General features: G+C 46.6%; 2 protein-coding genes across 5 annotated transcripts in view; one reads left to right on the plus strand and one right to left on the minus strand.

The window, feature by feature from the left end:
• On the plus strand, window positions 1-27476 carry GSS (glutathione synthetase). 4 transcript variants are annotated; one of them, XM_016213176.2, is made up of 13 exons: window positions 1-11; window positions 2503-2637; window positions 7495-7640; window positions 10440-10515; window positions 10803-10942; window positions 11659-11775; window positions 15531-15611; window positions 15713-15790; window positions 17109-17175; window positions 22578-22772; window positions 23255-23336; window positions 24731-24920; window positions 25865-27475. In XM_016213176.2, the coding sequence occupies exons 2-13, from the start codon at window positions 2509-2511 to the stop codon at window positions 25986-25988; spliced, it is 1425 nt and encodes a 474-aa protein (XP_016068662.1). In that variant the 5' UTR covers window positions 1-11; window positions 2503-2508; the 3' UTR covers window positions 25989-27475. The 4 variants fall into 4 exon arrangements, with proteins under 4 accessions (XP_016068662.1, XP_016068663.1, XP_016068660.1 ...); XM_016213174.2 differs by lacking the exon at window positions 1-11 and adding an exon at window positions 98-249; XM_016213175.2 differs by lacking the exon at window positions 1-11 and adding an exon at window positions 98-243.
• ACSS2 (acyl-CoA synthetase short chain family member 2) overlaps window positions 26535-27735 on the minus strand; it is a 42826-nt gene continuing 41625 nt past the window's right edge. The window contains exon 18 of the mRNA XM_016213170.2: window positions 26535-27679. Coding sequence (XP_016068656.2) covers window positions 27552-27679 — 128 coding nt within the window. The 3' untranslated portion in view covers window positions 26535-27551. The remainder of the gene's footprint in view (window positions 27680-27735) is intronic.

Consider the following 27735-nt stretch of genomic DNA (forward strand, 5'->3'; position numbering starts at 1 on the left):
ACCAAGAGCAAGTAGGTTGGGGAGCGGCAACGGTGGCCGGCAAGGGTCACGTTTCCTCTGGAGGGCTGCTGCGAGGGAGGGGACTGGCCGGCGTTTGGAACCTTGGAGGCCGGCGATCTTGCAGATCAAAGTCAATGGCAGGAACCGGGAAACTGGTGTCCAGCGAGGGGGTTGGGCTGGTGCGTGCTGACCTCAGATTTCCCAGGTCTCCTGACTCCAGATGCGGTCGCAGTCGGAAGCATGGTGCGGGTGAGGCTAGAGCCCGAGTTATAAACAAAGTGGGAGCGATTAGGGCAAAACTTTGTCCGGGGTGAGCGCGAGCAAGCGCGTGGAGGGGGCAGGCCTGGGCAGGACACCGAGCCGTGCCCCGGGCCCCGCGCGGGCGCCGCCCTCGCCCTGGGGATGAAGTCCAGCCGCGCGCGGGCAGCCGCGTTGCTGTGGGCGTTTGAGGGCCCCTGGCGACCAGGCGCGTCTGTCATCCGTGCACCTAACTCACTGAGCACATCCCGGGAGCAGGAGGTAGAGAAGTGACCAGACGGCACGGTGCGGGGAAGCGTCACGGGCCGCAGAAGCCCTCGTGGAGCACAGGGATGGCTTCTAAAGCGAAGCCAGGGTCCTGGCTCGGACACGCGGGGCGAGCTCCAGGCAGACACTGCAGCCCGCGCCCCGGGAGGGAGCAGGTGGGCCCTGGCCACTGAGACCTCTCCCTCCGAGTCTGCCTGGGCCCAGGGTCTTCGGTTTAGTGCTAGGCTCCTAGCAGTGGAGATGGAGAGAAACCAGGGGATTCAAAGGACTGTGTATCAGACCCCGTAGGATTTGGGGAGAATGGGGCATAGGAGTATCTACAAGCCTTGGGCGCGTGGGTGGGCTCGCTAGCGCAGGAGCAGGTTTGTGGGGGGACAACGTGCTCATTCTGCTCTGCTTCTGTGAGGACTCCCAGTCAGCAGCTGGATGCTCTAGCCTGAAGATCAGCAAAGCACTGCTGTACAGGTATATACAGGTATAGACTTGAGTGGCGTCACAAAACAGTAATAAAGCCGTAAGAATGGTGGAGACTATAGAAAGAGAAAAACAAAGGGCCCAATTAGCACTTTTTTTCATAGTGATTATTTTTATGTCATATCTTGCTCTGTGTCTTCAGTACCTAGTCAAGGGCCTGGCGTTAGATGCCAGTCAGCATTTGCCAACTAAACGAAAGCCCAACAGCAGTCAGAGAAGTTGGAATCCCAGAGCTGTGCAGAGATGGAGGCTCTAATGTCTGAGTCACAGGTACTAGTCCTGGCTCTGCCACCAGGATGCTGGGTGACCTCTGACAAGTCTCCCACCTCTAAAGTGGGTACAGCCAAAAAAGAAGCTCCCCTGTATAGAGCTCCAAACGCTGCTAAGGCACTGCACACAGGTTTTTCTCATTTAATCCACGTGCGACCCTATTTATAAAGGAAGTAATATTATTGTGGACTCAAACCCAGGTTTGACTGACTTCAGGGCTTTGTTCTTTACTATGACTGCCCTTATCTCTCACCCAACCAGGAAATTGTGAGGACCCTTTTGAAATCACACTCTCATTCTTTCAAAACATTGTGCTGAGGCCGGCAGACTTTCATAATTGGCCTAGCTCCGGTCTTGTCATGGGGAAAGAGGGATGGAGCTGAATGCGATAGAGGTTATTATCATATTTTAGCTTTCCTCCTGAGGACCACTGAACTGGGTGACCATGTTCTATTCCTAAAATCAAATGACAGTAGGGCAGAACAAAATTAGTGACTGGTATTTCTACATTGTTATCCAGATCTTGAACCCTTAGGGCCTGCTGTAAAATGAATGAATCCACCTTATCTACATTTCATAGTATTTCACAAAGGGCTCCTTCCCACCTCCCCACCCCCATGTGATTTACCTGAGATCTGCCAACATGGGTTTTGGGGGCTAGAAGGAAAATGATAATCTGTTGCAGTGGTTTCCATCCCAGGAAAATTTGTTAAAAATACAGCTTCAGCCCCTCCCTCCCCTCAGACTTCTTGAATCAGAATCTCTGAATGGGGCCCAGGACTCTGTATTATCTTCCAAGCCCCCCCTCCCCCCCAATATTCACCCAGGTTTAGAAAACTCTGATCTACCCCATCCTCCTTATTTCACAGGTAGGAAATCTGCAGCTTGGGAATGGAAGGAACTTGTCCCAATCACATATGCCATTAGTGCCTCTTTCTCCAATGAAAAGCATTGAGCTGGGAGTCCAGAGACCTGGAATTAAGTCCAGGTTTTTACCAGTCGTTAACTTGGGCAAATCATTTCATGTCTCTGAACCTCTGCTATCTTACTGTGAGAACAATGCCCTCATTCTAGGAATCAAAAGAGAGAGTGGCAGTGGAATTGCTTTGTTAAGCTTTCTGTTTTGTGCTCATGGAAGCTCATAAGTGGCTCCCCTCTACCACACTGCCAGTTTCAGTGGTTGCTGGCCCCTGGCTGGCTGTCACCAAGCCCTCCTCTCTCCTTTTGTTGCAGGTTGTAATGGCCAACAGCTGGGGAAGCCTCTTGCAGGATGAGCAGCAGCTGGAGGAGCTGGCACGGCAGGCAGTGGACAGAGCTCTGGCTGAGGGAGTGTTGCTGAGGACCTCACAGGAGCCCAGCTCTTCAGATGTAAGCCCTGGCCCCTCCCAACAGCACTAAACACACTGCTCTGGGTCCTTCTGCCCATTATCTGGCCCCTGCCAAGCTAATTTTTTTTAATAACTAAAATTGATCTCTAGGAGCATGTAAAGTAAAAAGCACCGTGCTAGAGTAATCAAATTTAAGTTTGGGGTTTGAAGTGTGACTTAAGCAAGTTACTTATCTTTCTTAGCTGCAGTTTCTTCAAATATTAAAAAAGGATAATCATGGGACCTACCTCATCAAGTTGGTGAGAGAGTTAGAAGATAATTCATGTGAAGCACTTTGTCCAGTGAGCTATTATTTTTTAGGAACCCCTAATCACACTCCCTTCTCTGTAATTAGTTTGTAATACATCCTTCCAGGTCCTTCTCTGTGCATTTATATGCATATGTATGTATATAAAGAAATATATATGGGTTTTTAAGACAGTTTTTAAAAAAAAATTTATTGTTGACAGTATTGCAGATGTCCCCTATTTCCCCTTGCCTTTGCTTACCTCCACCCAGCCCCCCTGTAGTTTTTGTTTTTTAAAAGATTTTTTTATTGATTTTTAGAGAGGAAGGGAGAGGGAAAGAGAGAGAGAAATATCAATGTGAGAGTAAAGCATTGATCTTCTGCCTCCTGCACACCCCCTCCTGGGGATCGAGCCCAAAACCTGGGCATGTGCCCTGACTGGGAATTGAACCAGCAACCTTTCAGTGCATGGGACAGGTCGATGCCCAACCAACTGAGCCACACTGGCCAGGGCCATATGATTTTTTTAAGAACAAGTTGAATCATATACATTACTATGTGAGATGGCTTTATTTGTTTTTCATTTAACAATCTGTCTTTGAATTCTTTCCAGCTTCCTCCATTAGGATCAGCTTCATTCTGATGTATAGTATTCCAGCTGGGGTGACTCACAGTTTAACTTTCTTCTATTGGTGGCTATTTAGGTGATTTCCAGTGCTTTATGACTACAAATAGCACGATGGGGAACATGTTTGTTCGGGTACCTATATGAGTGTTTTTTCTATGGTTGATACATAAAAGTAGAACTGTTGAGTCCAAACCACATCTTTAAAAAAAAATCTCATCCTTTAAAAAAACATGCACAAAAAAACCCCACTTTTCATTTTGTGACTCGGAGTTAGACATTTTCATGCTTCAAAATTTAAAGAATATAAGAGTTTACAGTTTAACTCTCCCTTCCACATTCCCTAGCTTCCTAGTTCTCCTGCCCTGAAGTTAACCTGTATTTTATAAATAAAACATTTATTCTTGTTTATTTTTTCAGATAGCTTATTATAAAGAGAAAAATGTATATATTCCTTTCCCCCACTTTTTACTAGACAGGCTCTTCTGTGCTTTAGTTTTTTACTTAACATTATACTTATGACTATCCAGATTAGTAACTAAAGAGCTGCCACCATCATTTTTACCAAGACACTCTTGTCTCTGTGTGCCAGAACCTAATTAGGGGACTGGTAGAGAGTTCAGACTCAATAAGTGTTTGCTGAGGCCCGAGTGAATGAGCATGGCTGTCGCCAAAGGGAGGCTGACACCGTGGAAAGTGTGCCTCTGGCTTTAGGAATATCATCGCTTGGTTTGTGAACCTGAGATTTTCTGAACTGCTTGTCTGAACCCAAGATGTAGCATTTTCTCTTCCAAGATGTTATTTTTATTGTTGATCAACAGGTGTTGTGCAAAGGTCCAACACTTGGTCTTTCTGGAAGTTAATGGAACCTAGAAAAGGCACAGTCCTCAATTTCCCAATGCAGAGAAAAAAGACAGGAAGTGCACTTTGTAATAATTAACTCAATCCTCACTGCAACCGAGACAAGGAAACCAAGGTCTAGAGAAGCTAAGTAACTTGCTCCAAGTCATTTAAATAGTGGTGTAACTGGCAGAGGCAGAATTCAAAGCCAAGGAGTTTGCCTTCTGAGTCCATGCTCTGAACTTCCATGCTTTACTGCCTCCCCCAGGATACTGTAGAGGCCACCTGGAGGAAGAAGCAGTTCATGAGAGCTCTTTGAACTAGATCTTAAAAGACAAATGGAAGGCTGTACTTTCAGGGATCATTTCTATAGTTTGTTAAAAGACAAATGGAGGAAAGGAACAGCATGGCAGAGGCTCCAAAGCAGGAAAAGGTGAAAAATGTTTAAGAGAATGCAGCTGAATGCAGGGCACGTAAGTGGCTAGAGTGGGAAAGAAGGCAGGCCGAAGGCAGTCAGCAGGCAGACAGCCAGGAGGCTTTGCATACTGGGTGGAAGAAGAGTCTGAACTTTGTCCTGTAGATCAGGGCCACAGACCAGTCATGTGTGGACTGAAGAGTTGGCTCCTGCAGTGTTTAGGGAGTTAATTCATTTTTTTAAAAATACACTTGAGCCCTGGCGGATGTGGTTCAGTGGTTACAGCATTGGCCTGAGCACCAAAGGGTCATGGGCTCAATTCCCAGTCAATGGCATGGACCTGGCTTGCAGGCTTGACCCTCAGTCCTGGTTGGGGCGCATGTGGGAGGCAGCCAGTCGATGTCTCTCTCACATCGATGTTTCTCTTTCTTTCTTTCACTCTCTCTGAAAGCAATGGAAAAATATCCTTGGGTGAGGTTTAACAAAAAAACAAACAAAATGAAAGCACTTAGGGTACAAAATCCAAAAGGGTATTCAGTATAGAACGTCTCTTTCAGCTGTTTCCCTCCCCAGAGGCAAGCATTATTTACAGGTGTGGGGTTTTTTACCAGACTGTCTTTAAAAAGTCATAGCCAACATTTTTTTTAAATCATGAAATTTAAAAAAAGAAATCTAGATACCCAACTAGTCTTGAAAAATCAGATCAGCTGTTAACCCTGGCCCACTTCCCTGCCTGCCAGCAGTTGGTTAGAGCAGAGTTCTGGCAGCCCCTTTAGGTAGGACGGGACTTCTTCCCATTTCTCTCTGTCGTTTCCTTGACTATGAAGCAGAGTGTTTCCTGTCACGCGTGTGCTATAGTTTTTCTAATAGTAGAAGAATATTACTCTGTGTCTTTGTTTCTATCAAAAGTACAAAGACTATGTTTCAGCCTTTAGCCTATGGACAGTGGAGAGTAGCTGTCTACTATTCATCCCAAAATCAAGTGGGCATGAGTCCTGAGGACAGAGGCAGAGGAAAGTCTTAGCAGGAAAACTTTTGGGGAGCTTTTCAGGCCAAATGAGATTTGTTGGAAGAGACAGAGTTCTGAATTTTAAAGCCAAGGAAACACCCCTGTAGTCATCATACATGCACTCAGGGGATTAGGGATAATCTTCAGTAATTCACACTCACAAAAACGTCAAGCTAAAAGAACCTTACTGTCACCAATACAAGTCTTCAGTTTTATCTTAAAATATATGCTGAGGAGGGCAATTTGGAAATTATCTACCAACATTTTAAATGAATTTACCCTAATTACCTGACATTCCCACATACGAAATACCTAGAATATATATTCTAGGATATTCATTGAAGCATTGATTGTAATGGTGGAAAAAAGGAACCCACCTAAATGTTCATAATAGAAGGCTAGATTCAATGAATTATGATATATGCAAAGAATGGAATACTATACAGTCATTAAAAAGAATGAAAGCATTCTATTTGAATGTATATGGAAATGTCTGAAGTATTTATAAAGCAAGAACAGAGCAATGTATGTATTATATGCTTTGGTGTGTAAAAAAGAAAATGTGTATGTATATGTATACATTAGTCTAAAAGGAAATGTGAGACACTAGTATGTCATTTGCCTCTGGGTCATTGAGGCCAGCGTGGGAGTGTGCCATACTTTTCACTATGTGTCCTTCTGTCTCTTTTGAATTTTGTGTCATGTGTTTGTATTATCTATTCAAAATAATATTTTTAAAATAAATATTTAAATGCCAAGTTCTAACACATAAACTCATACTACCATAAGGGCAAACTGATATTAACTCAGAGGTTAAACTCAGGAATATTTCATAAATAAGTCACCAGATCATGTTATCATCTCTTACCCAAATTCTAGCTCATTTGTTGTTAGGAATTTCAGAATGCATGATCCCCTTCTAGAAACAGTGTTCTAGATGGTATTTGGGTTTCCTGGCTCTGCCAAAGTTCAAAGAATTGAAAATGCAGCTGAACTCTAGGCCTGGCAACCTGAGTCACCATCTCCAGCACTAGGGGGAACCAATCCTAGAGCTAGAGTTCACTTCTGTTGCAGCCCTACCTTTAGGACTCTCTCTCCACTTCCCCCAACCAGAAGGCAAGGGGACTGGATTGTGAGCTACTGGCATGGGGAGGGGCTTGGGCTTGGATAGCAACTGACTAGAAGCCGTGTTTGTGTGTGTGTGTGTGTGTGTGTGTGTGTGTGTGTGTGTGTGTGTGTGTGTGTGTGTGTATTGTTTAGTAACCATCCTGGCTCAAATCCCAGTGCCACTTAATAGCTTAATATAATTTTGGACTTGATACTTAGTCTTCTGAGACTGTTTCCTTATCTGTTTATTAAGTATATATAATAATAGTATCTTCCTCATAGGATTAAATGATGAGTCCATGTAACGTATTTAAAACAGTGCCTTGCACACAGTAAATGTGCAGTAATTTTTCATGGGTTTTTGTTGTTTGTTTTTGGCCATTTTCTTTTGATTTTTCTTTTTCTTAATGTAAAGAGATAAAATATTACAGAGTCCAGAAGTTCTCTTTGTACCCCTTCCTCATTCCGTTCTCCCTCCATTCCCAGAGGTAACCACTATTCTGCAGTATGTGTGTCCTCAATAAATGTAGGCCACACTTCCCATGGGGTTACGTTTACAGGAAGACAACCCATTCACAGGTGTTCTACCCCTGCCCACTCTCTCTCCTCCATCAGGTGGTGAGCTATGCCCCATTCACGCTCTTCCCCTCACTGGTCCCCAGTGCACTGCTGGAGCAGGCCTATGCTGTACAGATGGACTTCAACCTGCTGGTGGATGCCGTCAGCCAGAATGCTGCCTTTCTGGAGCAAACTCTCTCCAGGTACTAGGCGGTGGGACATTGGGAGCAGGGGCTAGAATTGCTAGAACCAAGGGACTGGAAGACTGGGGAGCCATGAGGTGTTGCTCTGGCATCTGACTTGGTGGAGTGGGAGACAGGTACCCCCCCAGGAGAAACAAAAACTAGTAGAATAGAAGTCAGGAGAGCTGGGTTCTAATCCTGGCTCTACCACTTATTTAAAAATATGGCATCAAGCCCAGCTGGGCATGGCTCAGCAGTTGAGCGTCGACCTAGGATCTAGGAGATCAGGGTTTGATTCCCGGTCAGGGCACATGCCCGGGTTGCGGGCTGCAGCCGATCAATGACTCTCTCATCATTGATGTTTCTATCTCTGTCTCTTCCTCTCCCTTCCTCTCTCTGAAATCAATAAAGATATATTTTAAAAAAACAAAACATAAAAATATGGCATCAAGCAAGTCCCTTTCTTTCTCTGGACCTCAATTTCTTCATCTGTAGAATGGGGAGGTTGGCCTAAATCTAAGGTCCCTTCCAACACTGACATTTCATGATTCTCTGATCCGTGACCCCCTTCTTTGAAGACTGAAATTTCCATTTGGAATTAGAGAAGGTCAGCTTGGTTTTAGAGAAAACAGAGGGCAAGTGAGGTTATTGAGTTTAAAGTCAGATTTCCTACTTCCTCTCCTAAGCAGTTGTTTCAAGACCTCTCATCTCTGGGTGGGATGGGTGTAAACTGGGCAATGAGGATACAGAACCCCTGAAATGACTTACCCATCCAGCCCCTTCTGTCTCTCTTCTCTTGACTTTTTTTCCCTTCAGGCCGTTGGGCAAGGGAAATTACAAGAGTGTGTGTGTGTGTAGGCAGAGAGGAAAAAGAAAAGTTATTTTGTTAGAGACAAAATCTTTTAAAAACATGTGCATTGGTGTGAGGGTGAGTATGCCAAGGGATCATAATGGTAAGACGTTTGAAACTATTGACTTGGAGCTAAAAACCCAATGAGTCAAGAAGGTATAAACCCTACCACCACTGTCTTTCTTGGGGTGGGCCTGGCTTTTGCACCTCTGATTCTGGACCGTGGGAAATACGAGCAGTCTGATATATGACCTTTACCCTATAGATGCGATTATGTGGGAGACCTCTGCAGCCTGTCTCTACAGCCGCTGTTCCCCTCTCCTCTGAAACTCTAGCTTGTAAGGGAGGAGAGCCCCAGGAGCACGTGTGTGAGGCTGGCCCCCCAGAGTCTGGGGTTGAAGGGAAGCACTTCTTTAGAAGAGGGAAAATGTGTCTCAACTTTCCTGAAGGCTGGAGCCTAGCTGGGGACTCTACTCCTCACTAACCTTGGGGCGCAGAGCAGCCTCGGGCAGGCCTGAGTACTTGGGCTCAGCGGGATCCCTGTGACAAGGTGAGCCAGCCAGTCAGGGTTGAGCGGGCATGCAGAGACAGCCCTGAATCTTGAGACACAACAAGTGCGGCATTAGTTACATATGGGTGCCTCTCCCTGAAACTACAGAAAACCATACTGGATGGGCTCCTACCACATGTCACAGCAGCGCACTGGGCCCTGATGATGAGCCAGCAGACACAGTCTCTACCCTCATGTGGTTCATAGTCAAATAGGAGAGACAACACTAATCATCAAGCAAATAAAATGGAAAATTGCAACTGCAATCAGTGCTATCAAGAAGAGGTCCAGCCTGGCCAGCGTGGCTCAGTGGTTGAGTGTCGACCTAGGATCCAGGAGATCGCGGTTCGATTGCCAGTCAGGGCACATGCCCAGGTTTCGGGCTTGATTCCCAGCGGGGGGTGTGCAGGAGGCAGCCAATCAATGACTCTATCGTCACTGATGTTTTTTTGTGGTTTTTTTTAATATCTTTATTGATTTCAGATAGAGAAAAGGAGAGGGAGAGAGAGAGAAACACCAATGATAAGAGAGTCATTGAGGATCAAATCCGCAACCCAGGCATGTGCCCGACCGGGAATCGAACCGCAATCTCCTGGATCCTAGGTTGATGCTCAACCGCTGAGCCACACCTGGCCAGGCCATCACTGATGTCTCTGTCTGTCTGTCTGTCTGTCTGTCTGTCTGTCTGTCTGTCTGTCTCTCTCTCTCTCTCTCTCTCTCTCTCTCAAATCAATAGAACTATATTTAAAAAAAAAGGTCCATGGTGCTATGAAAGCACACAGCAGGGGACCTGACCCAGACAGGGAAGGCTTTCCTGAGGAAATCACAGCTCATGGGGACTGGTTGTAGGAAAAATGGACACTAAGCTTGAGTAAGAAAACTCCTATTGGGCACAGGGCATAACTACTGTCCTCTAATCTCTGAGGGCTACCATGGAAGAGGAGGAGAGGATTTGTCCTAGGAGGCCCCAGAGTGTAAGGGGAACTACAAAGGGTGGATGTGAAGTCCATCAGAAAGCTTACAGCCATCAGAGCCACTGAAGTACAGAGTGGTTATATCACATGCCATTTCTGAGTTCTTGGGACAAAACACTGTTCGGTTCTGCACATGCAACATCGTCTTTCCTCTTCACCACAACTCTGTGACAGGAATATAATAGCTTTCCTCTTCATTTTACAGCTGAGCAAATGAACACGGGAAGGTGATGACTCTAAGGTTGCCTGCTAGTAAGTGGTAGAGCTGGGATTTGAACCCAGGTCATCGGGCTCTTGAGCTGGGTTCTAAACCACTATTTTGTGTCAGGTGCTTAGGTTTGGGTCAGTAGAACCCAGAGAGGATTCAAGAATCGACGGGTGGAGGTAGAATTCCTTGACCTTTAAGGTTCCATGTAACCTAGAAAATGTTCTGTTTCGTCCTCCAGCACCATCAAAAGGGACGCCTTTACCGCTCATCTCTTTCACATCCACAAGCAAGTCCTGAAAGAGGGCATTGCCCAGGTAACCAGTCCCTGCTCCACCCCAGTCTGGGACCTGACTCTCTCCCTTTTTTTGACCATAGAACTTGGCCCAGGCCCTAAACTCATGGAAATCTGCCTCTCATTGTTCCCCACTGCATTTGTACATCACTGGCCAATCCTGGGATGACCAATGATTCCACTGTGTTTGGGAGTGTTAGCCAGTGCCTCTAATCTCTGTGCAGTGTTCATGGTTCCTGTCTGCTCCGTGGCTAGCCCCTCAGAGTCAGCCCCTGGGCACATGTCCTCAGCCTTCAGTTCTCCCCACAGACTGTGTTCCTGGGCCTGAACCGCTCAGACTACATGTTCCAGCGCAACGCAGATGGCTCCCCAGCCCTGAAACAGATTGAAATCAACACCATCTCTGCCAGTTTTGGGGGCCTGGCCTCCCGGACCCCAGCTGTGCACCGGTGGGTCCCTTGGGCAGCCCTGGGCACACCAGTAGGTGACAGCCTGATGAGCCTACAGTCACAGGTGGGGACAGGGATCTCCAATTCTCCAACTCTGACTCTGCCTTCCTGGACCCTGGGTCATGTCTCGTCGTCCCCCCCCCCCCACAGTAGCACAGCTTCCGCTTGTAATTAGGTCTTGGTATTTTAGGTAGAGAAGGAACCTCACAGTTCATCTAGTCCTACCCCCTTATTGTACAAGTTAGTATTCCAGGCAGAGGGAACAGTATCTGTGAGGGTCCTGAGGTGAGAAAGAGCTCCTATGTTTGAAGGCCTGAAGGGAGGTCAGAATCTAAGGTGGAGAGGGACACAGAGGATTCCCATCTGAGGGCTGGACCCTAAGAGCATCTACTTCTAGTCAGCAGTGATGCTCCAGGTTGCTGTACTTCCATATGGTCTACAGCAGGATTCCAGACAGTACCTGGGGCTCAGGGAAGGGGATTCCAGCTCACTGGGAGCTCACAGGGTCTCGAGGCTTCTCTGCATCTACACCAGGGGCTAGGGTTAGGGCAGCCCAGCATATTCTAGCCTAAGGTAGATCCTACAGGAGTATGATGGTAAGATGCTTTTCAATGCTCAGCTGATTGTCAAAGTAATGCTACTGAAAGTGCCTGCGTGTCACAGAGGGGGTCTTTCAGTTCCATCCAGTTACTGAACAGACATCTCTCCTTCAACAGACATGTTCTCAATGTCCTGAGTAAGACCAAAGAAGCTGCCAAGATCCTCTCCAATAATCCCAGCCAGGGACTGGCCCTGGGGATCGCCAAAGCCTGGGAGCTCTACGGCTCAGCCAAGTAAGGGGAAGGAAAAGTGGCAGAAGGATCCCGCTTTAGATTTGGCATTCATGGGTGCAGCAACTTCTTCTTTGACATCATTAGGGCATCATTAGGGAATGATATCATCATGAGCGAATTGTTCTAGGAATAGAAAAGCTTAACACTTTTAAAGGCCAAAATAATTTTGGGCTATTTTCTTTCAAAATAAAAGATACTGACTATAATTTAATCTTTGTAAGTAGGCTCAAGGTCGTCATTATGACTGTCAGTGATTGCATCTTGATGGGATGCAGAGGTGCTACCTAGAGTTAGAAAGGCTGTGAGGCTGTTTGCCTGCACTATGGCCCCAGCTCTTAGACTATAAGCTCTCTTTCCCTTTCTTCATAGTTTTTCTGTCTGTCCCACTGTTGTCAGTGTGCTTGAATTTGGAACCCTCCACTCCCATCCCTATACCTCCTTTCTGATTTGCTGTGGTTTGGGAAAGCAAAGGTCCAATGAGTGTGAGGGCTTTGATTTAGGGATTTTATAGTATCTGTTTTAATTGCTTAGAGGTGGTTTTTGCTTCATTCCTATTTCTCAGCCATGTTCCAAATGTGTGAAGATGCTAGGTAAGTGAGTTATTGCAATGTTAATATAGTATTAATAGTTAACCCTGAATGAGCTCTCACTGGTGCCATATTTTGTGCTAAGTGCTTTGCATACAAGATCTCACTGAATCCTCATATCAAACACTCCAAGGTAGATACTCCTCCTCTCCGCCATTTTGCAGATGAAGAAAGTGAGGTTCAGAGGAGTTATGTAAACTATTCAAAGTCAAGTAGTGAGTTGGTGGAAGAGCCCAGAGTCCACCTCCCTCAAGAACTGGCATTTGTAGTCACTTTATTGCCTCCAAGAGAGCCTCTCTGGGTTTGCTAAGCCTCATAAAACCCAAGAAACCTCCAACCCTGAGCATTTAGAAGTCGTCAGATGAATATTTTGTCAAGTAGGCCTCTTGGCTAGATTGTATTTTAAGAGAGTGAAGCCAGGAGATGGATCAGGTAGGGAACTGCAGATGGACCAATGGTCAGAGAGTTTCTCCACCCAGGCTGTAAATAATATGGAGAGAGAAGACTTGTGTACCCAAAATTAGGCGCTGGTGGGTAGAAGCTATGGGGCATCTGAACCGGGACTGGCTTCCCTCATTTTGAGAATCAAATAGGTACTTCTGCTGACCCAGCAATGACCTTTGCTAAGTCGGTTCTTTTCTTTAAGTGTCAGTTTCATTTGTAAAATGAGGGTAATGATAATACCTAAAAGGGTGGTAATGAGAATTAAATGAAATCTTAGATTAGAAAAATTTTTTTAAAAACTCAAGGATCATTATGGGATACTTTCAATATTTATAACTACCTTTTAAGAAGTATTAGTTTTATTTTACAGAAGAGCAAACTGAGGGCTTCAGAGAGGTTGAATAACTTGCCCAAAGTCACACAGCTAGTAAGTTTAGAATTCGTGTCTACCTGCCTGTAAAGCCCGTGTTCTCTCTACTATACTGTTCTGCCTCTAAGAGGAATGGTGCCATAGTATAGGTTGAAAAACTGAGCCTCAAACATTTGTACAGCAGATGAATTTTCATTAATTATCTCATACTTTGTAAGAATTTTTTAAAAGGAAGCCTGGAAAATTATGATTTCAATTGAGACATTCATTCAAACTCTTTCAAAATGTAATATCTGCGATTGGAATGAGTAGAGATAAGAAAGGGGATTCTTGTATAAAAGATTGGGAACTATGATCTGTTTAACACCCTTATTTTATAGATGGGGAAATCAGGGCTCCAGGTAAGAAACTGGCTTGCTCAAGGACAAGTGATACCATAGGTCACTGGCAGAGCCAGGACTGGGACTCAGGAGTCCTCATTCCCAGCCTGCATGTTGCTGCCACTTCACTCCCCTTAGCTGACAACTTTTCTTGTCCTCTTGACGGACTGCTCAGAACTGAAGGCAGGAGAAGGGTCAGACGTTTTCTGAGCCTGGCTCCAATTATTTGCAGGGAGTAGGCTGACTTCATTAACCTGGCGTAGAGTTCCACTTTCACCTCCAGCTCCCAGCCTCCCTCCTCTGCCTCTTCTTAGAGGGACAAGCCTGGGCCACCTTCCCACCCATGAGCAGAGCAGATCAAGCTGCAAAGGGAAATGCAAGGCCGTTGTCCCTCGAGACTCTCAGAGCAGGACAGCTTGTGGGAGCACCATATCTAGCGCATCTCTCAGATACCCAACTCAAAGCCAAGGCTCAGCTTAATGTCATGTCTGACCTCAGGAGATTTCAGGCAGGCCAGGAGAAGCTGCATACTAGGACCTGTGTTTCAGCTAAATGGAAAGGAATCGGGCAGAGTGTAGTCCAAGAGGTTCTGCTGAGTTAGGGAGAAGCAGAGACAGACAAGAGGCCAAGAACAGGACGTCAGGGATCCACAGTCAGAATCCTAAGCCAAAGTCTGGCCATCCAAGACTCTCAGCAAGAAGCCACGGGCACAGCTACAGCAAAAACTGAGTTTGGTGCTGCTGAGCAATGGCCCTAAGAGAGTCTTATGGGGGATTGGACCTGCCTTTGACAAGTGAAAACAGTTTGGTTGGTAGCCAAATAGGCAGTTACTGGCATTAGCTTTTCCCTGAGTCCTTGAGCTCCTTCTATTTTAAGAAACATGTGAATAATCAGAGTAAGAGACCAGGTGAGCCCCAGTGATCCCATCAATACTGTGGAATCAAAAGTGACCCTGTGGCCCAGCTGGTGTGGTGCAGTGGTTGAGCATCGACCCATGCACCAAGAGGTCACTGATTCAATTCAGGGTCTGGGCACATGCCCTGGGTGCGGGCTTGATCTCCAGTTAGGGGGTGTGCAGGAAGCAGCTGGCTGATGTTGATTCTCTCCTATCAATGTTTCTATCCCTTTCTCCCTCTCCCTTCTCCTCTCTCTAAAATCAATAAAAACGTATTTTAAAAATGTAGCCATAAATATTAAAAAAAAAAAAAAGTGGCCCTGTGGCCCTGGCTGCTGTGTTCAGTGGTTAGAGTGTCAGCCTGTGCACTGAAGGGTCACAGGTTCTATTCCCCACCCCAGTTGGGCGTATGCAGGAGACAGCCAATCAATGTGTCTCTCTCACATTGGTGTTTCTCTCTCTCCCCTTCCCTCCCTTCCATTCTCCCTAAAAAAAATCAATGGAAAAAAATATGCTTAGGTGAGGATTAACCCAAAAAAAAAAAAAAAAAATAGTGGCCCTCCCTATATCACAGAAATGTTGGGAGACCCCAGGAGATAATGCATTACTTACAGTTGGTGCTATATGGTTTCTCTAGGATCCCACTGAGCTGTTCTAATGTTTCATGCAAGAATCACAGACTTTATTATTTGCTTTGCAATCTAGAAATAGGGTTATTGGCCCCAACCTCCAGCACTGTTCTGTACAAAATATTCTTTAGTACTCTCATGTTTGTTCTTCCAAAAAGATTTTAGAATCATGTTAAGTTCCAGGAAAAAGTCCTCTTGGGTTTTTGAGATGTTTTTAAATCTGAATTTTAATTTGCACAAAAAGTTGACATCATTGCAATATTTCATTTACCTACTGGAAAAGGGGCAGAGACATCTTTATTTTTTCAACTTTCCTATTTTCAGGAAATAATGTGTTGTAGCCTCAGGTGTCTGTGCCTGAGGCAGTCCTGTATTGAGAGAATATCTGAAGGGGGTGGCATGGAGGGTAAGCTTTATAGCCACCGTGGGCCACCTGTGCTCTTTCCCCAGAGCTCTGGTGCTACTGATTGCTCAGGAGCAGGAAAGGAACATATTTGACCAGCGTGCCATAGAGAATGAGCTACTGGCTAGGTAAGTAAAAACAGGGAGACCTCCAGATGTGGCCCCAGCATTGGGGAGAGCCACTTAGAACAGAGCATCCACTCCCTATGATCCTTGCCCATCTTTCCCAGGAACATCCGTGTAATCCGGCGAAGGTTTGAAGATGTCTCTGAAAAGGGATCTTTGGACCAAGATCGAAAGCTGTTTATGTAAGTGTTCAGGGAGCGTTTCCCATGCATCCAATTGAGGGCTGGTTATGGAAACTATTCCTTTCACCCACTTTCCCCAAATAATCCTTTCTTCTGGGAGATGTGATAGCTTGCTTCCCTCTCTCTGAATTTTAGGGGTGAACTCTGAAATATCCCATCATTCCAGGAAATGTTGGAGAAGGCTAGCCAAGTTCTGCTTCTAAAGGGCTTTATCAGAGCTGCTGACATTCTAGATAAGGGCCTTCTTAAAATAACCTTGGTTTTCATATGCCCTTAGACTTCCAAAATTTTCTTTTCCCTCTTGGTGGCTAGTTAAGTCAGGCCTCAGCAGCTGGGCTGGACAGTCAGGGAGGAAGACGAGTCGCTGGCTTATTCTGTGATTGATCTGGGACCTGCTCTCTGAGCTCAGGTGAGACCTCAGGGGTCCTGGATTTGTGCTCTAAGCCACCACCAGGTGACTGTAGTACCAAATTTTTGGATAGTATTGCTTGCAGCACACTTGGTGACTCATTAAAATTAAGAACCATGGAATTTCACAATACCACTTACCATTTTCAAAATGTTCTTTTATCATATCAAAACAAAGTCATTAATTTACTTTCCAGATAAACCATAAAAATGTTTTAAATTTTTATTTATTGATTGATTTTTAGACAGAGAGAAAGAAAGAGAGGGAGAGAGAGAAAACAAATGGTTGTTCCACTTATTTATGCATTCATTGGTTGACTCTTGTATGTGCCCTGACCAGGGATCAAACCAGGAACCTTGGTGTATCTCCAACCAACAGAGCTGCCCGGCCAGGGCAAAACCAGAAAATATTAAATAAATCAAAGAAAAGGGGGAAAGTTCGAAAGACAGTTTGTGTCTTAATTAGACTTGTAATTTTGCATCTCCCTACCATCATCACATCCACCATTTAAAAAACCTCAGCCTGTTTTCAGCTACTTTAAATAGCTTAAATACAAGTGCATTTTTCTAAGCATGGCAATATGATTCTGCTGCACAGTAATTTTGAGCCCAATTTTTAAAAAGTTTATCTAATTTGATTCTAGTTGCCTTCTTGTTTCCCTCTGGCTTTCCTAGAATGATTCTAGATCTGGAATATTCTGAAGCATTCCTTACTGTACACCTCCTTGTTTTTAGTGAAGCAGTGGTAGTGTGGGTATCTACTCTCACTGGCTCCAATGAACCCCTGTCCGGGCTGCCCTGTGGACTTTCCAAGTAGCCAAATTCATTTTGATGTACCCTGAAATAGATTGAACTACTGAACACATCAGTTATACTTTAACACAACATCTTTCTCCATCCTGTATTCTAGGGACGGCCAGGAAATTGCTGTGGTTTACTTCCGGGATGGTTATATGCCAAGTCAGTACAATCCACAGGTTGGTATTTTCTGTTCAACCATTCTTTGCCTCCAGGGACCTACGGTGACTCCTCAGAGTGTCACAACAACCTGGGTTTTTTCCCTGAGCTCTGGATTCAGTAGTTCCTCAGGGAACTTGCTGCTGGAACTTCCTATCCTGTAGCTTTTTGCTACCTCTCACTCTCTACAAACGCTGTGTTCTAGAATCTGAATCCTTAGGAACCCACAGTGCTTTAGCCATTCACACTGTTTCTGGGGATATGCTGGTAATGTTTAACAATCATCTTTCTGGAGGGAAAGCCCCAATTTGTAGCATTTGCTGATTTCTATGATGTAAATATTCCTCATCATGGCCAATTTCAAACTACCCAATTTAACATCTCTAAACACAGAGTTGGGAAGAGATGGGTACAGTCAGCTCTCACAAACCAGTTTTACCACACCACTGACCGTTCCCTTCCTGCCAACTCTTACCACTCTTGTCTGCATCAGAAAGTTTTTATCACCTGCCCATTCTTGTTAATGATAGTAATGATAGTAATGATATTACCTTTTCTTGTTATCCCTACCATGTAGCTTCAAAATTACTTCCCACATCCATTTCAGGTAATCCTTACAACCACCTTGTGAGGCATATAATTATTCCCATTATACAAATGGAGAAACAAAGGTTTGGAGAGATAGACAGTGACCTTGTCGAAGGTCCTACAGGTAGTTCCCAGGCTTTGTGATTCTCAGTCCAATGGCATTCCCAGGATATTATTCCCTCTGCCCCTAATCTACAGCATGGAGAGGCTAAAAAGCCTTGCTTTCAGTTGGGAAAAGGTAAAGGAAGATTAAGTTTGGAAATACCATTAGGGGTCATGAGCCTTTGGCTCTGCCTCTGTGTGCCCACAGGTAGGTTCCTGACTCTTTCTGGTCAGTAAGCTGAGGGAACTACACTAGAAAATTGAGGGAGCTCCTTCTAGATCTATTCTTTGAATATAGCCTTCTCCCTAAGGCCCAGCTGTATAGGGAGCAGCTCTACAGAAGGTCTTTTCCTCCAGAAAGTGGTTAGCAGTGGTGGGAATGACTTGCTAGTGGACCCTGGGCAAGCCCCTGCACATCTCTTGAGTTTTGCTTTCCCTGCTTCTAACATAATGGTACTTATCTGGGTTTATTTCTGATGTTCTTTTTTTAAAGTTACTCTTAACTTTATTTTTTAAAATATATCTTTATTGATTTCAGAGAAAGGAAAGGAGAGGGGGAGAGAGAGAGAGATAGAAACATCAATGATGAGAGAGTCATTGATCAAGCCCACAACCTGGGCGTGTGCCCTGACTGGGAATCGAACCTCGATCACCTGGATCCCAGGTTGATGCTCAACCGCTGAGCCACGCCCGGCCGGGCTATTTCTGATGTTCTGGGCACCTGTAACTCTGCCTGGCATACTAGCCTTATAGTTAGGTGCCTGGGGTTACTGGTGAAAACCAGCCAAAGGTCCTGCCGGTAGATGATTATATCAAAGGAAGTACAGCATGGACAAGGATGAGGGTAGGATAGGGAGGCGGGGGCATTGTTCCTCAGACCATACCCTTGATCCTGCTGTGGGTAGTCTCATGTGGTCTGGCGTCAAGGACAGATTGTCCCTCCAATGCCTGAGAATGGTGACTAGAGCAGGGAGGCATGACCCTCTGCTATTTCCCTGCCTCTCACGCCCTAACCTCCTGGCACACTGGATCTCTCATCCTGTGATTATCCACAGGCCTTTGCTTGTATTATTCTGTTAGCCTGAGTACAGCAGATCCTTGAATAATGCCGTTTCATTATAACGTTAGTGAGAGAAAAAAATCGATTCCAGCCAGGACCACTGTCTCTGTGGAGTTTGCACGTTCCCCCCTTGTCTGCATGGGTTTTCTCCTGGTACTCTGTTTTCCTCCTACATCCCAAGATGGGCACATTAGGCGAACTGGCATGTCTAAATTGTCCCAGTATGAGTGAGTATGCTGGGGGTTGGGGGTGAGTGTGCCCTGCAGTGGAACTGTGTCCTGTCCAGGTTTGTTTCCTGCCTGGCGCCCTGAGCTCCTGGGATAGGCTCCTCCATCTGCAACCTTGGATTGGACTAAGTGGGTTAGAAAGTTCATTATCTTGTTTTTATTAATCTTTCTTAAATGTATGTATAGCTCACATTTATTTCAGTGTTTAATATTAGAAGTGTTTGTTTTGGGTCTTTACTTAGAAGTTTGGTGATGTTTTTGTGACCAGAAATATGCCATAGGAACTTAACTCTTATTTATATCAGTTAGCCTGTGGTAAAATCGGTTTCGCTATACATCGTTTTGCTTAATCACGGTTTTCTAAGAATCTATCGACAATGTTAAATGAGGACTTACTGTACTTCTTCCCTGTTGAGTCTCACCTGCGTGACTCTACCTTCAGATTTCACCTTATTAAACAACAATAGTATTTATTGAGAACCTACAAAGGGCCAGGCACTGTGTTAGACACTGAGATATAGCAGGAAACACAGATCACTTTGAATATTTCTTGCCACTCCCTTCTGGCCTGCAATGTTTCTGTTGAGAAATCAGCTGACATTCGTATGGGTGCTCCCTTGCAGGTAACTAACTGCTTTTCTCTTGCTGCTTTTAAGATTCTCTCCCTGTCTTTAACCTTTGGCATTTTAATTATGATATGTCTTGCTGTGGGCCTCTTTGGGTTCCTCTTGTTTGGGACCCTCTGCTTCCTGGACTTGAAAGTCTATTTCTTTCCCCAGGTAGGGGAAGTTTTCTGTAATTATTTTTTCAAATAGGTTTTCAATTTCTTACTCTCTTTCTTCTCCTTCTGACATTCCAATAATACAAATGTTGGGCCTCTTGAAGTTTTCCCAGAGGTTCCTTATACTACCTTCATATTTCTGGATACTTTTTTCTTTTTGTTCTTCTGGTTGGGTGTTTTTTGTTTCCTCATGTTCCAAATTGCTGATTTGATTCTCAGCGTCCTCTACTCTACTGTTGACTCCCTGTAAGTTATTCTTCATTTCAGTTCATGTAGCCTTCATTTCAAATTGGTACTTTATGTCATCAATGGTCTCAGTTGTTTTTGTAATACTCTTACTAATATGCCTGAGCATCCTTATAAACAAAATTCTGAACTCTGTTAGCTTGCTTGGATCTATTTCATTTAGTTCTTTTTCTAGAGATTTCTTCTATTCTTTCCTTTGTGGCATGTTTCTTTGCCTCCACATTTTGACTGCTTCCAGGAGTTTATTTCTATGTATTAGGTAGAGCTGCTATGTCTCCTGGAATTGGTAGAGTGGCTTTGTGTAGTAGGTGTCCTATGGGGTCCAGTGGCTCAGCCTCCCCAGTCGCCTGAGCTGGACCTTCTAGGTGCTCCCCTGTGCGGGCTGTGTGCACTGTCCTGTCGTAGTTGAGCCTTGGTTGCTGTTGGTGTCACTGGGAGGAATTGACCCCCAGGCCAATAGGCTGTGAGAACCAGCTGCAACTACAGCCAAAGAGCTGCTGTGCTGGAGACAACCCTATGGAGCAAAATTTACTTCAGTAGAGCTTTGGTGTTCAAGTGCGCTTCTTGAGTGTGTCACTCGTGGATGTGGTAGGATGTAATCTAGCGTGGTTGAGTCTGACCACCAGGTGCACTGTCTCTGGGGCCTCCCCGGAGGTGCAATGTCAGCCTCTGCCAGTGTCTTGCCCAGGACCACCCAGCATGAGCTACATAGCAAACCATAGTTGGCTGCTGCTTATGCTGGGCTTGGAGGTGTCCAGGAGAGACCAAGCTATGAACTAATGCAGGCTGCCGCTAGTGCCAGGCCTGGGGCCACTTATCAAGACATATGGGGCAAGCTGAGGTCAGCTGCTGCTTGTTTGAGAGATTTTAGGAAGGTCCTAAGCATAAGCCTCAAGAGGACACTTGTACAGAAAATCCCCTGGAAATGGTCTGGATGAGCTTGCAGGTAGGGAGGGGTGGGACCGAAGGTGTGAGTCAGGTGCTGGTGATTCAAATATGGCGCCTGCCTGCAGGCTCCATGCAGGGAGGGCTCGACAAAGGAGCAATGGCCTCTGCCAGCTCCTCTGTCTGGGAGAAGGCTGCCCCTCCACCTCTCGCCCCAACTTCAGGCAGGTTAGTTCCTCCCCAAGTGTCCCAGGTTCCTTTCAAGCTGCTGTCCGGTGAGGGCCCTTTAAGAGGATTTGCCTAGGGCTCCTGCAACCTCTGCGACTCTCAGCCCCTCAGCGACAGTCCCTGCTGGTTTTCATAGCCTGAAGGTGTGGGTACTTCTCTTCTCAGCCCTGGAGCCCTGGGCTGCGGCCCGATGTGGGGCTGGGACCCCTCACTCCTCCGGGAAACCTCCCCCGCCTAGATATCCCTCCTGGCTCCAGTTGTGAGCCCGAGGCCTCCTCTCCGTGATCCAGTCCCAATCCGCCCACATCTCCACCCCTCCTACCAGTCTCAGTGCTCTTCAGTTCCCTCGTTGTAGGGCTTCTGTTCAGCTAGATTTCAGGAGGTTCGGAGTGCTGGTGGTTCTGTATTTTAGTTGTAATTTTGATGTGGTTTTGGGAGGCAGCAGGTACAGCTGTTACCTATGCTGCCATCTTGTTTCCTTTCCTGAGAAGATGACTTTAAGGTGACACTTAAGGATGAGAAGGATCCAACCATCCTTCGGAAAGGAATTCCAGACAGAGGGCCCTGGCCGGTGTGGCTCAATGCTTGGTGCATTGGCCTGTACACTGAAGGGTCTCAGGTTTGATTCCCAGTCAAGGGCACGTATCTGGGTTGCAGGGTTGATCCCCAGCCCCCATTTGGGGCCCGTGCGGGAGGCAACCAATCGATGTGTGTTTCACAGCGATGTTTCTCTCTATCTCTCTCTCCATCCATCTCTCTCACCATCCGTCATCTCCACCCCCCACCTCCCTCCCTTCCACTTTCTCTAAAAAAAAGTCAATGGGAAAAAATACCCTCAGGTGAGGATTAACAAAACAAAAAAGAGTTCCAGGCAGAGGGGGAAAAAAAGAAAATGCAAAGTCCTTAGGTGGGAATGACATTTGTGTGTTTGAGGACTGGCAGGCCTGTGTGGCTAGAATGTGGGAGTGAGATAGAGGGTTGACACAGAATGAGGTTGAGGAAGAGTTTCGATTTTATTGGAACACAGTGGAAAGCAAGTGTCCCATCCCTTTCAGACCTCATCAGTTTTTCTGCACCCTTAGACCTTTTGTCATTTTCCCTTTTAATCATAGTCATGTATCACTGAGCTGGTCTGTGAGCTCCCTGAGGGCAAGAGTCCTGAAGATTGGGAGGGGCCACACCTGCCTCACAAGGATGTTGCAATGATCCTGGAGATACTGAATGTGAGGATAGGAAGTACGATACCTGGCACCTGATGGACAGCTGATGTGAAATAAAGTAGAATTCCTCATTTTCTCTCTGCAGAACTGGGAAGCACGCCTGCTGCTGGAGAGGTCATGTGCTGTCAAGTGCCCGGATATTGCCACCCAACTGGCTGGAACTAAGAAGGTGCAGCAGGAGCTGAGCAGAGTGGGCGTGCTGGAGGTGTTGCTCCCTGACCAGCTTGAGGCCGTGGCCCGCCTCCGTGCCACCTTTGCTGGTCTCTACTCACTGGACATGGTGTGTGGGCAGCCCATTTCTCCCACCATAGGCTTCTTAGGTGGCAGGGACCCAGAGCCCAATGTGTTGGAGAGGCTGGAGCTGGCACTGGGATGGACTTGGGTCAGTGATGCTCTGTGAGAACCCCTAGAGTCCTGGAAAGGGGGCTGGAATCCACTGTACACTCTCTCAGCAAAGGTGGAGATGGGGATGCTAACCAGAGGAAGAGGCTGCGGCAGACAGCAAGAGTTAGGGAATGCCTGTACCGGCTTTCCGGGCCTTCTGCTGCAGACTCCAGAATTGTTGCCAGAGAAAGCTTGTTCTCTTGTCCTTGCTACTTCAGGGTCTTTTCGAGGGGTCACATGCAGATAGTAGCATCCAGACTACGCGGACTTATAGCTCTCCCGCAACTGCTCCAGTGCTGCTCTGCATAGCCAGCAGGACCTCAGCTCCTGCCTCTTTGTCCTAAGACAGCCGGTGACTGCTTTCTTATCTCCTGCCAGGGTGAAGAAGGGGACCAGGCCATTGCTGAGGCCCTTGCTGCTCCTAGCGGGTTTGTGTTAAAGCCCCAGAGAGAGGGTGGAGGTAGGTGGATCCCCCTTTGCAAAGCTGCTCAGTGAAAAGGGGCTAGCAGGCTGTCACCAGTGCTGGACAGCACTTGCTGTGGACACAGTCCTAGGCTCTGGGAGATAAAAGAGGAACTGACACAGGCCCTCACTTTGGACAGTGTCCCAGGAGACTGTGACAAGTGCTGTGGAGTGCAGGGGAATCTGATTAACCAGCACTTAAGGGTTTGGACAAGTTTAGTCTGAGGTGCCTGTAGGTGGATCATGGAGGGGTGGGATGGGAACATATCAGGACTGTGGATGTCTTCCTGCCTAGTTTGAACTTCTTGAAGGCAGGGATCATTTCTGCCTCACAGACTAGAGGAAGTGGTTTTTGATCTTTGTCTTAAGGGATAGATAGGGATTTCCCAGGTGGAAAATGGGGAAGAGCATACCATACAGAAGGAGGAACCTTAAGCAAAAACTCTGGTCCATGAAAGTGTGGTATGTTTGGAGATTAATGAGTTACTAGTGAGGCTAAAGTACAGTGTGGGAAATGGGAGGAGGCAGGATTTGAGCTGGTAAAGATGGTTTGGGACCTGCTTATAAAGGATGTTGAATATATGTAGGAAATTGGATCTTATCCTAAGGTTAGTGGGAAGTCATTAGAGTTTTAAGGAGAGAAGGGACACATGGTTGATTCAGGGTCCATTTTGCAGCTATGGTAGAGCATGTCCTGGAAGGAGAGGAGACCATAGAGGAGGCTAGTATAGTTGTCCAGAAGCAATGCAGAGGCCTGGGCCAGGGCTGTGACGGTGTAGAGTACAGACTGAAGAGATGTCTGAGTGAGTGAGGTAATAGAGAGGAAGGAGTTAAATATGCCTCAGGGATGCCTTTTGCCTGATTGGGAGTAGGAAGATCCAAGATGGGCAGGTTCAGGCAGAAGTAATGAATTCTGTTTGGACATGTTGAGTTTGTTTTAGGGACCCATGGGATATCCATGTGAGGCCTAGAGCAGGGAGCTTGAATTAAAGATTTGGGAGTTAACAAGTTATAGGATTTAGATGGAGCCTGGGAAGTGATCTTCCTAAAAAAAGTGTGTACATGGAGGAGAGAACAAGGGTAAAAGACCAATTCCTTGGGAATCCCAACATTTAGGAGGGGCAGGAGCCAGTCATGCTGAGAAGTAAAAGCCATAGGCAGGTAGGAGGAGAACCGGGACAGGACAGTGTGGTGGAAGATGTGTTCACTTGTGTGAGTCAGGGTTCTTCTGTTAAGGTGGCCTTCCCTCCTAGGGAGCCACGCCTGCCCTGGCTTCAGTGAGCTGGTGTCAGGAACTGAGGCTGCTGACTTGCCCAGATCACCCCAGAAGTGGGGACATAGGGTAGAGAAGGTGGACACAGGGTCCAGGGTAACTGGCCAGTGGAATTGCAGGTAACAACCTATACGGGGAGGAGATGGTGCAGGCCCTGGAGCGGCTGAAAGACAGCGAGGAGAGAGCCTCCTACATCCTCATGGAGAAGATTGAGCCTGAGCCTTTTGGAAATTGCCTACTACGGCCTGGATGCCCTGCCCGAGTGGTCCAATGTGTCTCAGAGCTGGGCATCTTCGGGGTCTATGTCAGGTGAGCCAGTCAGGAGGGGCTCTTCCTTGCCAGAGGGCCAACCAAGAAAACCTGGAGGGAAGCACTGGACAAGGAGCAGCTCTGCCCATCCTTGGCTGCATTTCCTTATCTAGTAAATGAAACCAAGGACCCAAGACACTGCCCACCTCCCAGGGCTATCAGATGAAGCCCAGATGAGAAGTGTTTTGTAACTGTAAAGGAAATTTCTAGTATCAAGATGGATGAGAAAATAACCCTGGACTGGGAGACCCCAGGGAAGAAGAGTTTAGGTCTAGTTCCCAGTCTACTGGGGATTCTGGGGAAAGGTGGGATGGGCCAGCTAGAGGATACTCAGTGGCTTTAAAAATCTGAGTGGCCCCTGGATTTGGATTTGAGCACTAAAGAATCAGAATAGAGGAAGACTTGGGAATTTGTAAGGAACAATTCCTGGTCCCTCATACCACCTCCTACAAAATACTCCAAGGTCAGGGCAAGGTAGGAATACCAGATCCTGCCATGCTCCCCACCAGAGCCCACTCTCTCTATAATCATCCCCTCTGACCACTTGCAGCATCTCTGCCAACCCCTCTGCACCACCATAGCCATCTTGAGAGGTAGAGAAGGGAATTTACAACTATAGAACATGAAATGTGAGTCTAGAGTCATGCTAAGTGCTTTTCTTGCTTTATTTAATCCTTGTGACTGACCATCTTTCAAAGTGAGAGGTATTATCCCCACTTAAAATTGAAGAAACATATTTAGAAAGACTGAGTAACTTGCTCAAAGACACAGAGCTAGTATTTTCCAAGTTAGGATGCAAACCCAAATCTGATTCTAAAATTCTAGTACTTTGGCTGGAGTCATTCACCCATGTACTGCTCAGCTGGAACCAGGGAAGGTGCTGGGTTTGAAGGCTGCTGAATCTAGGTGACAGAGTTGTGTATCTCCTGCTCCCATTTCTATAGGCAGGGAAAGACACTTGTGATGAACAAGCATGTGGGACATCTGCTTCGAACCAAAGCCATTGAACATGCAGATGGTGGTGTGGCAGCAGGAGTGGCAGTTCTGGACAACCCATACCCTGTGTGAGGGCACAGCCAGGCCTGCCCAGACTTCGCTCAAGAGACCTTCTATCCCTCGTACTTGTCATTCCTCTTCAAGTCCTCCTGAGAGGTGCTTTTCTCCCCCTACCTTTGGAGGGCTAGCCTCTTCTATAGAAGGGTGAATTCTGAGTTCCTCCCATTTGAGGACCAGAAAAGCTGTGTTTCCCTTAGGTGAGATCTAGAAGCCCCTAAATCCTCGGGGTAGCTGAAAGGAAGCTGATCAGAGGTAAGAGTCCAATACCCTGTCACCCTCCTGTTAGCCCCTCAGCCTTTTCAGGAGGTCCCGGTGTCTGACTTGGGATAGGACCTAGGGGTAGGAGGAGGGGTGTGGAAGGGCATAGCCATTCCCCACCTCTGCCTTAAATAAAGCTACATTTGTGATTCTGTGATTCCTTGGTTTGTGCAGTTAGAGGAAGGAGGAGCTTTAATCTGGGTCAGCCCATCTAAGGTGGATTGGAGCAGGGTAAGTGACTTGGTTCTAATCAGTCTCCCTAGCTGCAGACAGTATGAATAGGACCCTGAAGTTCCAATCCTTAGTCACTCACTAATGCTCCCAAAGGATCACAGGGAGGGGAGAAGGGCCCCAGCAGGAGCTGGAGGGAGGGCAACTGTGATGGGACATCACAGTTGTGAACTGGCTTCAGTTGCTATCCTGCTTAGTGCAGTGACTTGTCAAAGGGCCTGTGAGTGTATCCCTGACTAGTTTGCCCAAACCAAAAGTTTTAGAAGGAGAATATTGGGGTATTCCTGGGGAATACCACTCCCCTTACCATCCCCACACAAATCAGAGCAGTTAGCAAGTATACAGCCTGTAAGATATCTAAGAAAACAAGTCACCACCTTCTTGAGGTCACAGACTTTATTCCACCAACCACAGGGCTTGAGCAGAACCGGGCAAGAAAAGAGTTTCATCTGAGTGTCTGTCATGGGCACAAGTGTGTTTAGATGAGGGTGAGAACAGAGGACAAGGAAGACAAGTTCCTCTGGCCCTAGGAACAAAACACATTTACTCCTGCACAAAAGCAAATGATCTGAAAACCATCTGGAAATGAAGCCTCCCTGCACAGCCCCTGGAGCAAATGGGCAGGCAAGCGCTGCCATCTGGCACAAAAGACCCAGAGCAGAAGACGCAAAATGTTTTAAAAAATAATAATTGTCCCAGGACTCACAAACAGGTGTTTCTAAGGGCAAGTGCGTGCCCAAGATAAGTACCGGTGCTTCCTAACAGCTGACAGGATTAGAGTTGTCTACCTGCTTCTTCAGTCTAGGCCCTCACTTGCCTTCTGAACACTCAATTTGGGTTGGACACATGACCTTCAGATCATTATTCTGGGCTCCAAGAGGTCTTTGCAAGCACTGCAGCCTGAGACTGACCTGGGTCCTGTCCTATTTGCCTGGCAGTCACAGGAAGTTGCCTCCATCCAGGGGGAAAGCTGGTCCTCAGTGTAGGTCATCCCTGGCCCTCAGCACTTCTGGATGGGGGCAGGGAGGGTGGGCAAAACTTTGGAAAGCCAAGCAAGGAGAAGTCCTGGGTAAATAGTGGTCTTGTTCACTGGATGGTCAGGCAGCGGTGGCTGAAGAGCTGGTTGATGACAGATGGGTCAGCCACAGTAGATGTATCCCCCAGGTCATGGTCATTCTGAGCGATCTTCCGAAGCACCCGCCTCATGATTTTCCCTGGGGGAACACAGGCTTCTGGTTACCTGGTGACTGTACTGACCCACTCCAGCCTG

The sequence above is a fragment of the Miniopterus natalensis genome, chromosome 7 (assembly GCF_054644295.1).
Source record: "Miniopterus natalensis isolate mMinNat1 chromosome 7, mMinNat1.hap1, whole genome shotgun sequence".
In the NCBI taxonomy this organism is placed as follows: Eukaryota; Metazoa; Chordata; class Mammalia; order Chiroptera; family Miniopteridae; genus Miniopterus; species Miniopterus natalensis.

Coding starts and splice junctions, on each gene's coding strand:
- GSS (XM_016213174.2), top strand. Junction 17,176..22,577: donor CAAGTCAGTACAATCCACAG/GTTGGTATTTTC, acceptor TTCTCTCTGCAG/AACTGGGAAGCACGCCTGCT. Junction 22,773..23,254: donor GTCTCTACTCACTGGACATG/GTGTGTGGGCAG, acceptor ATCTCCTGCCAG/GGTGAAGAAGGGGACCAGGC.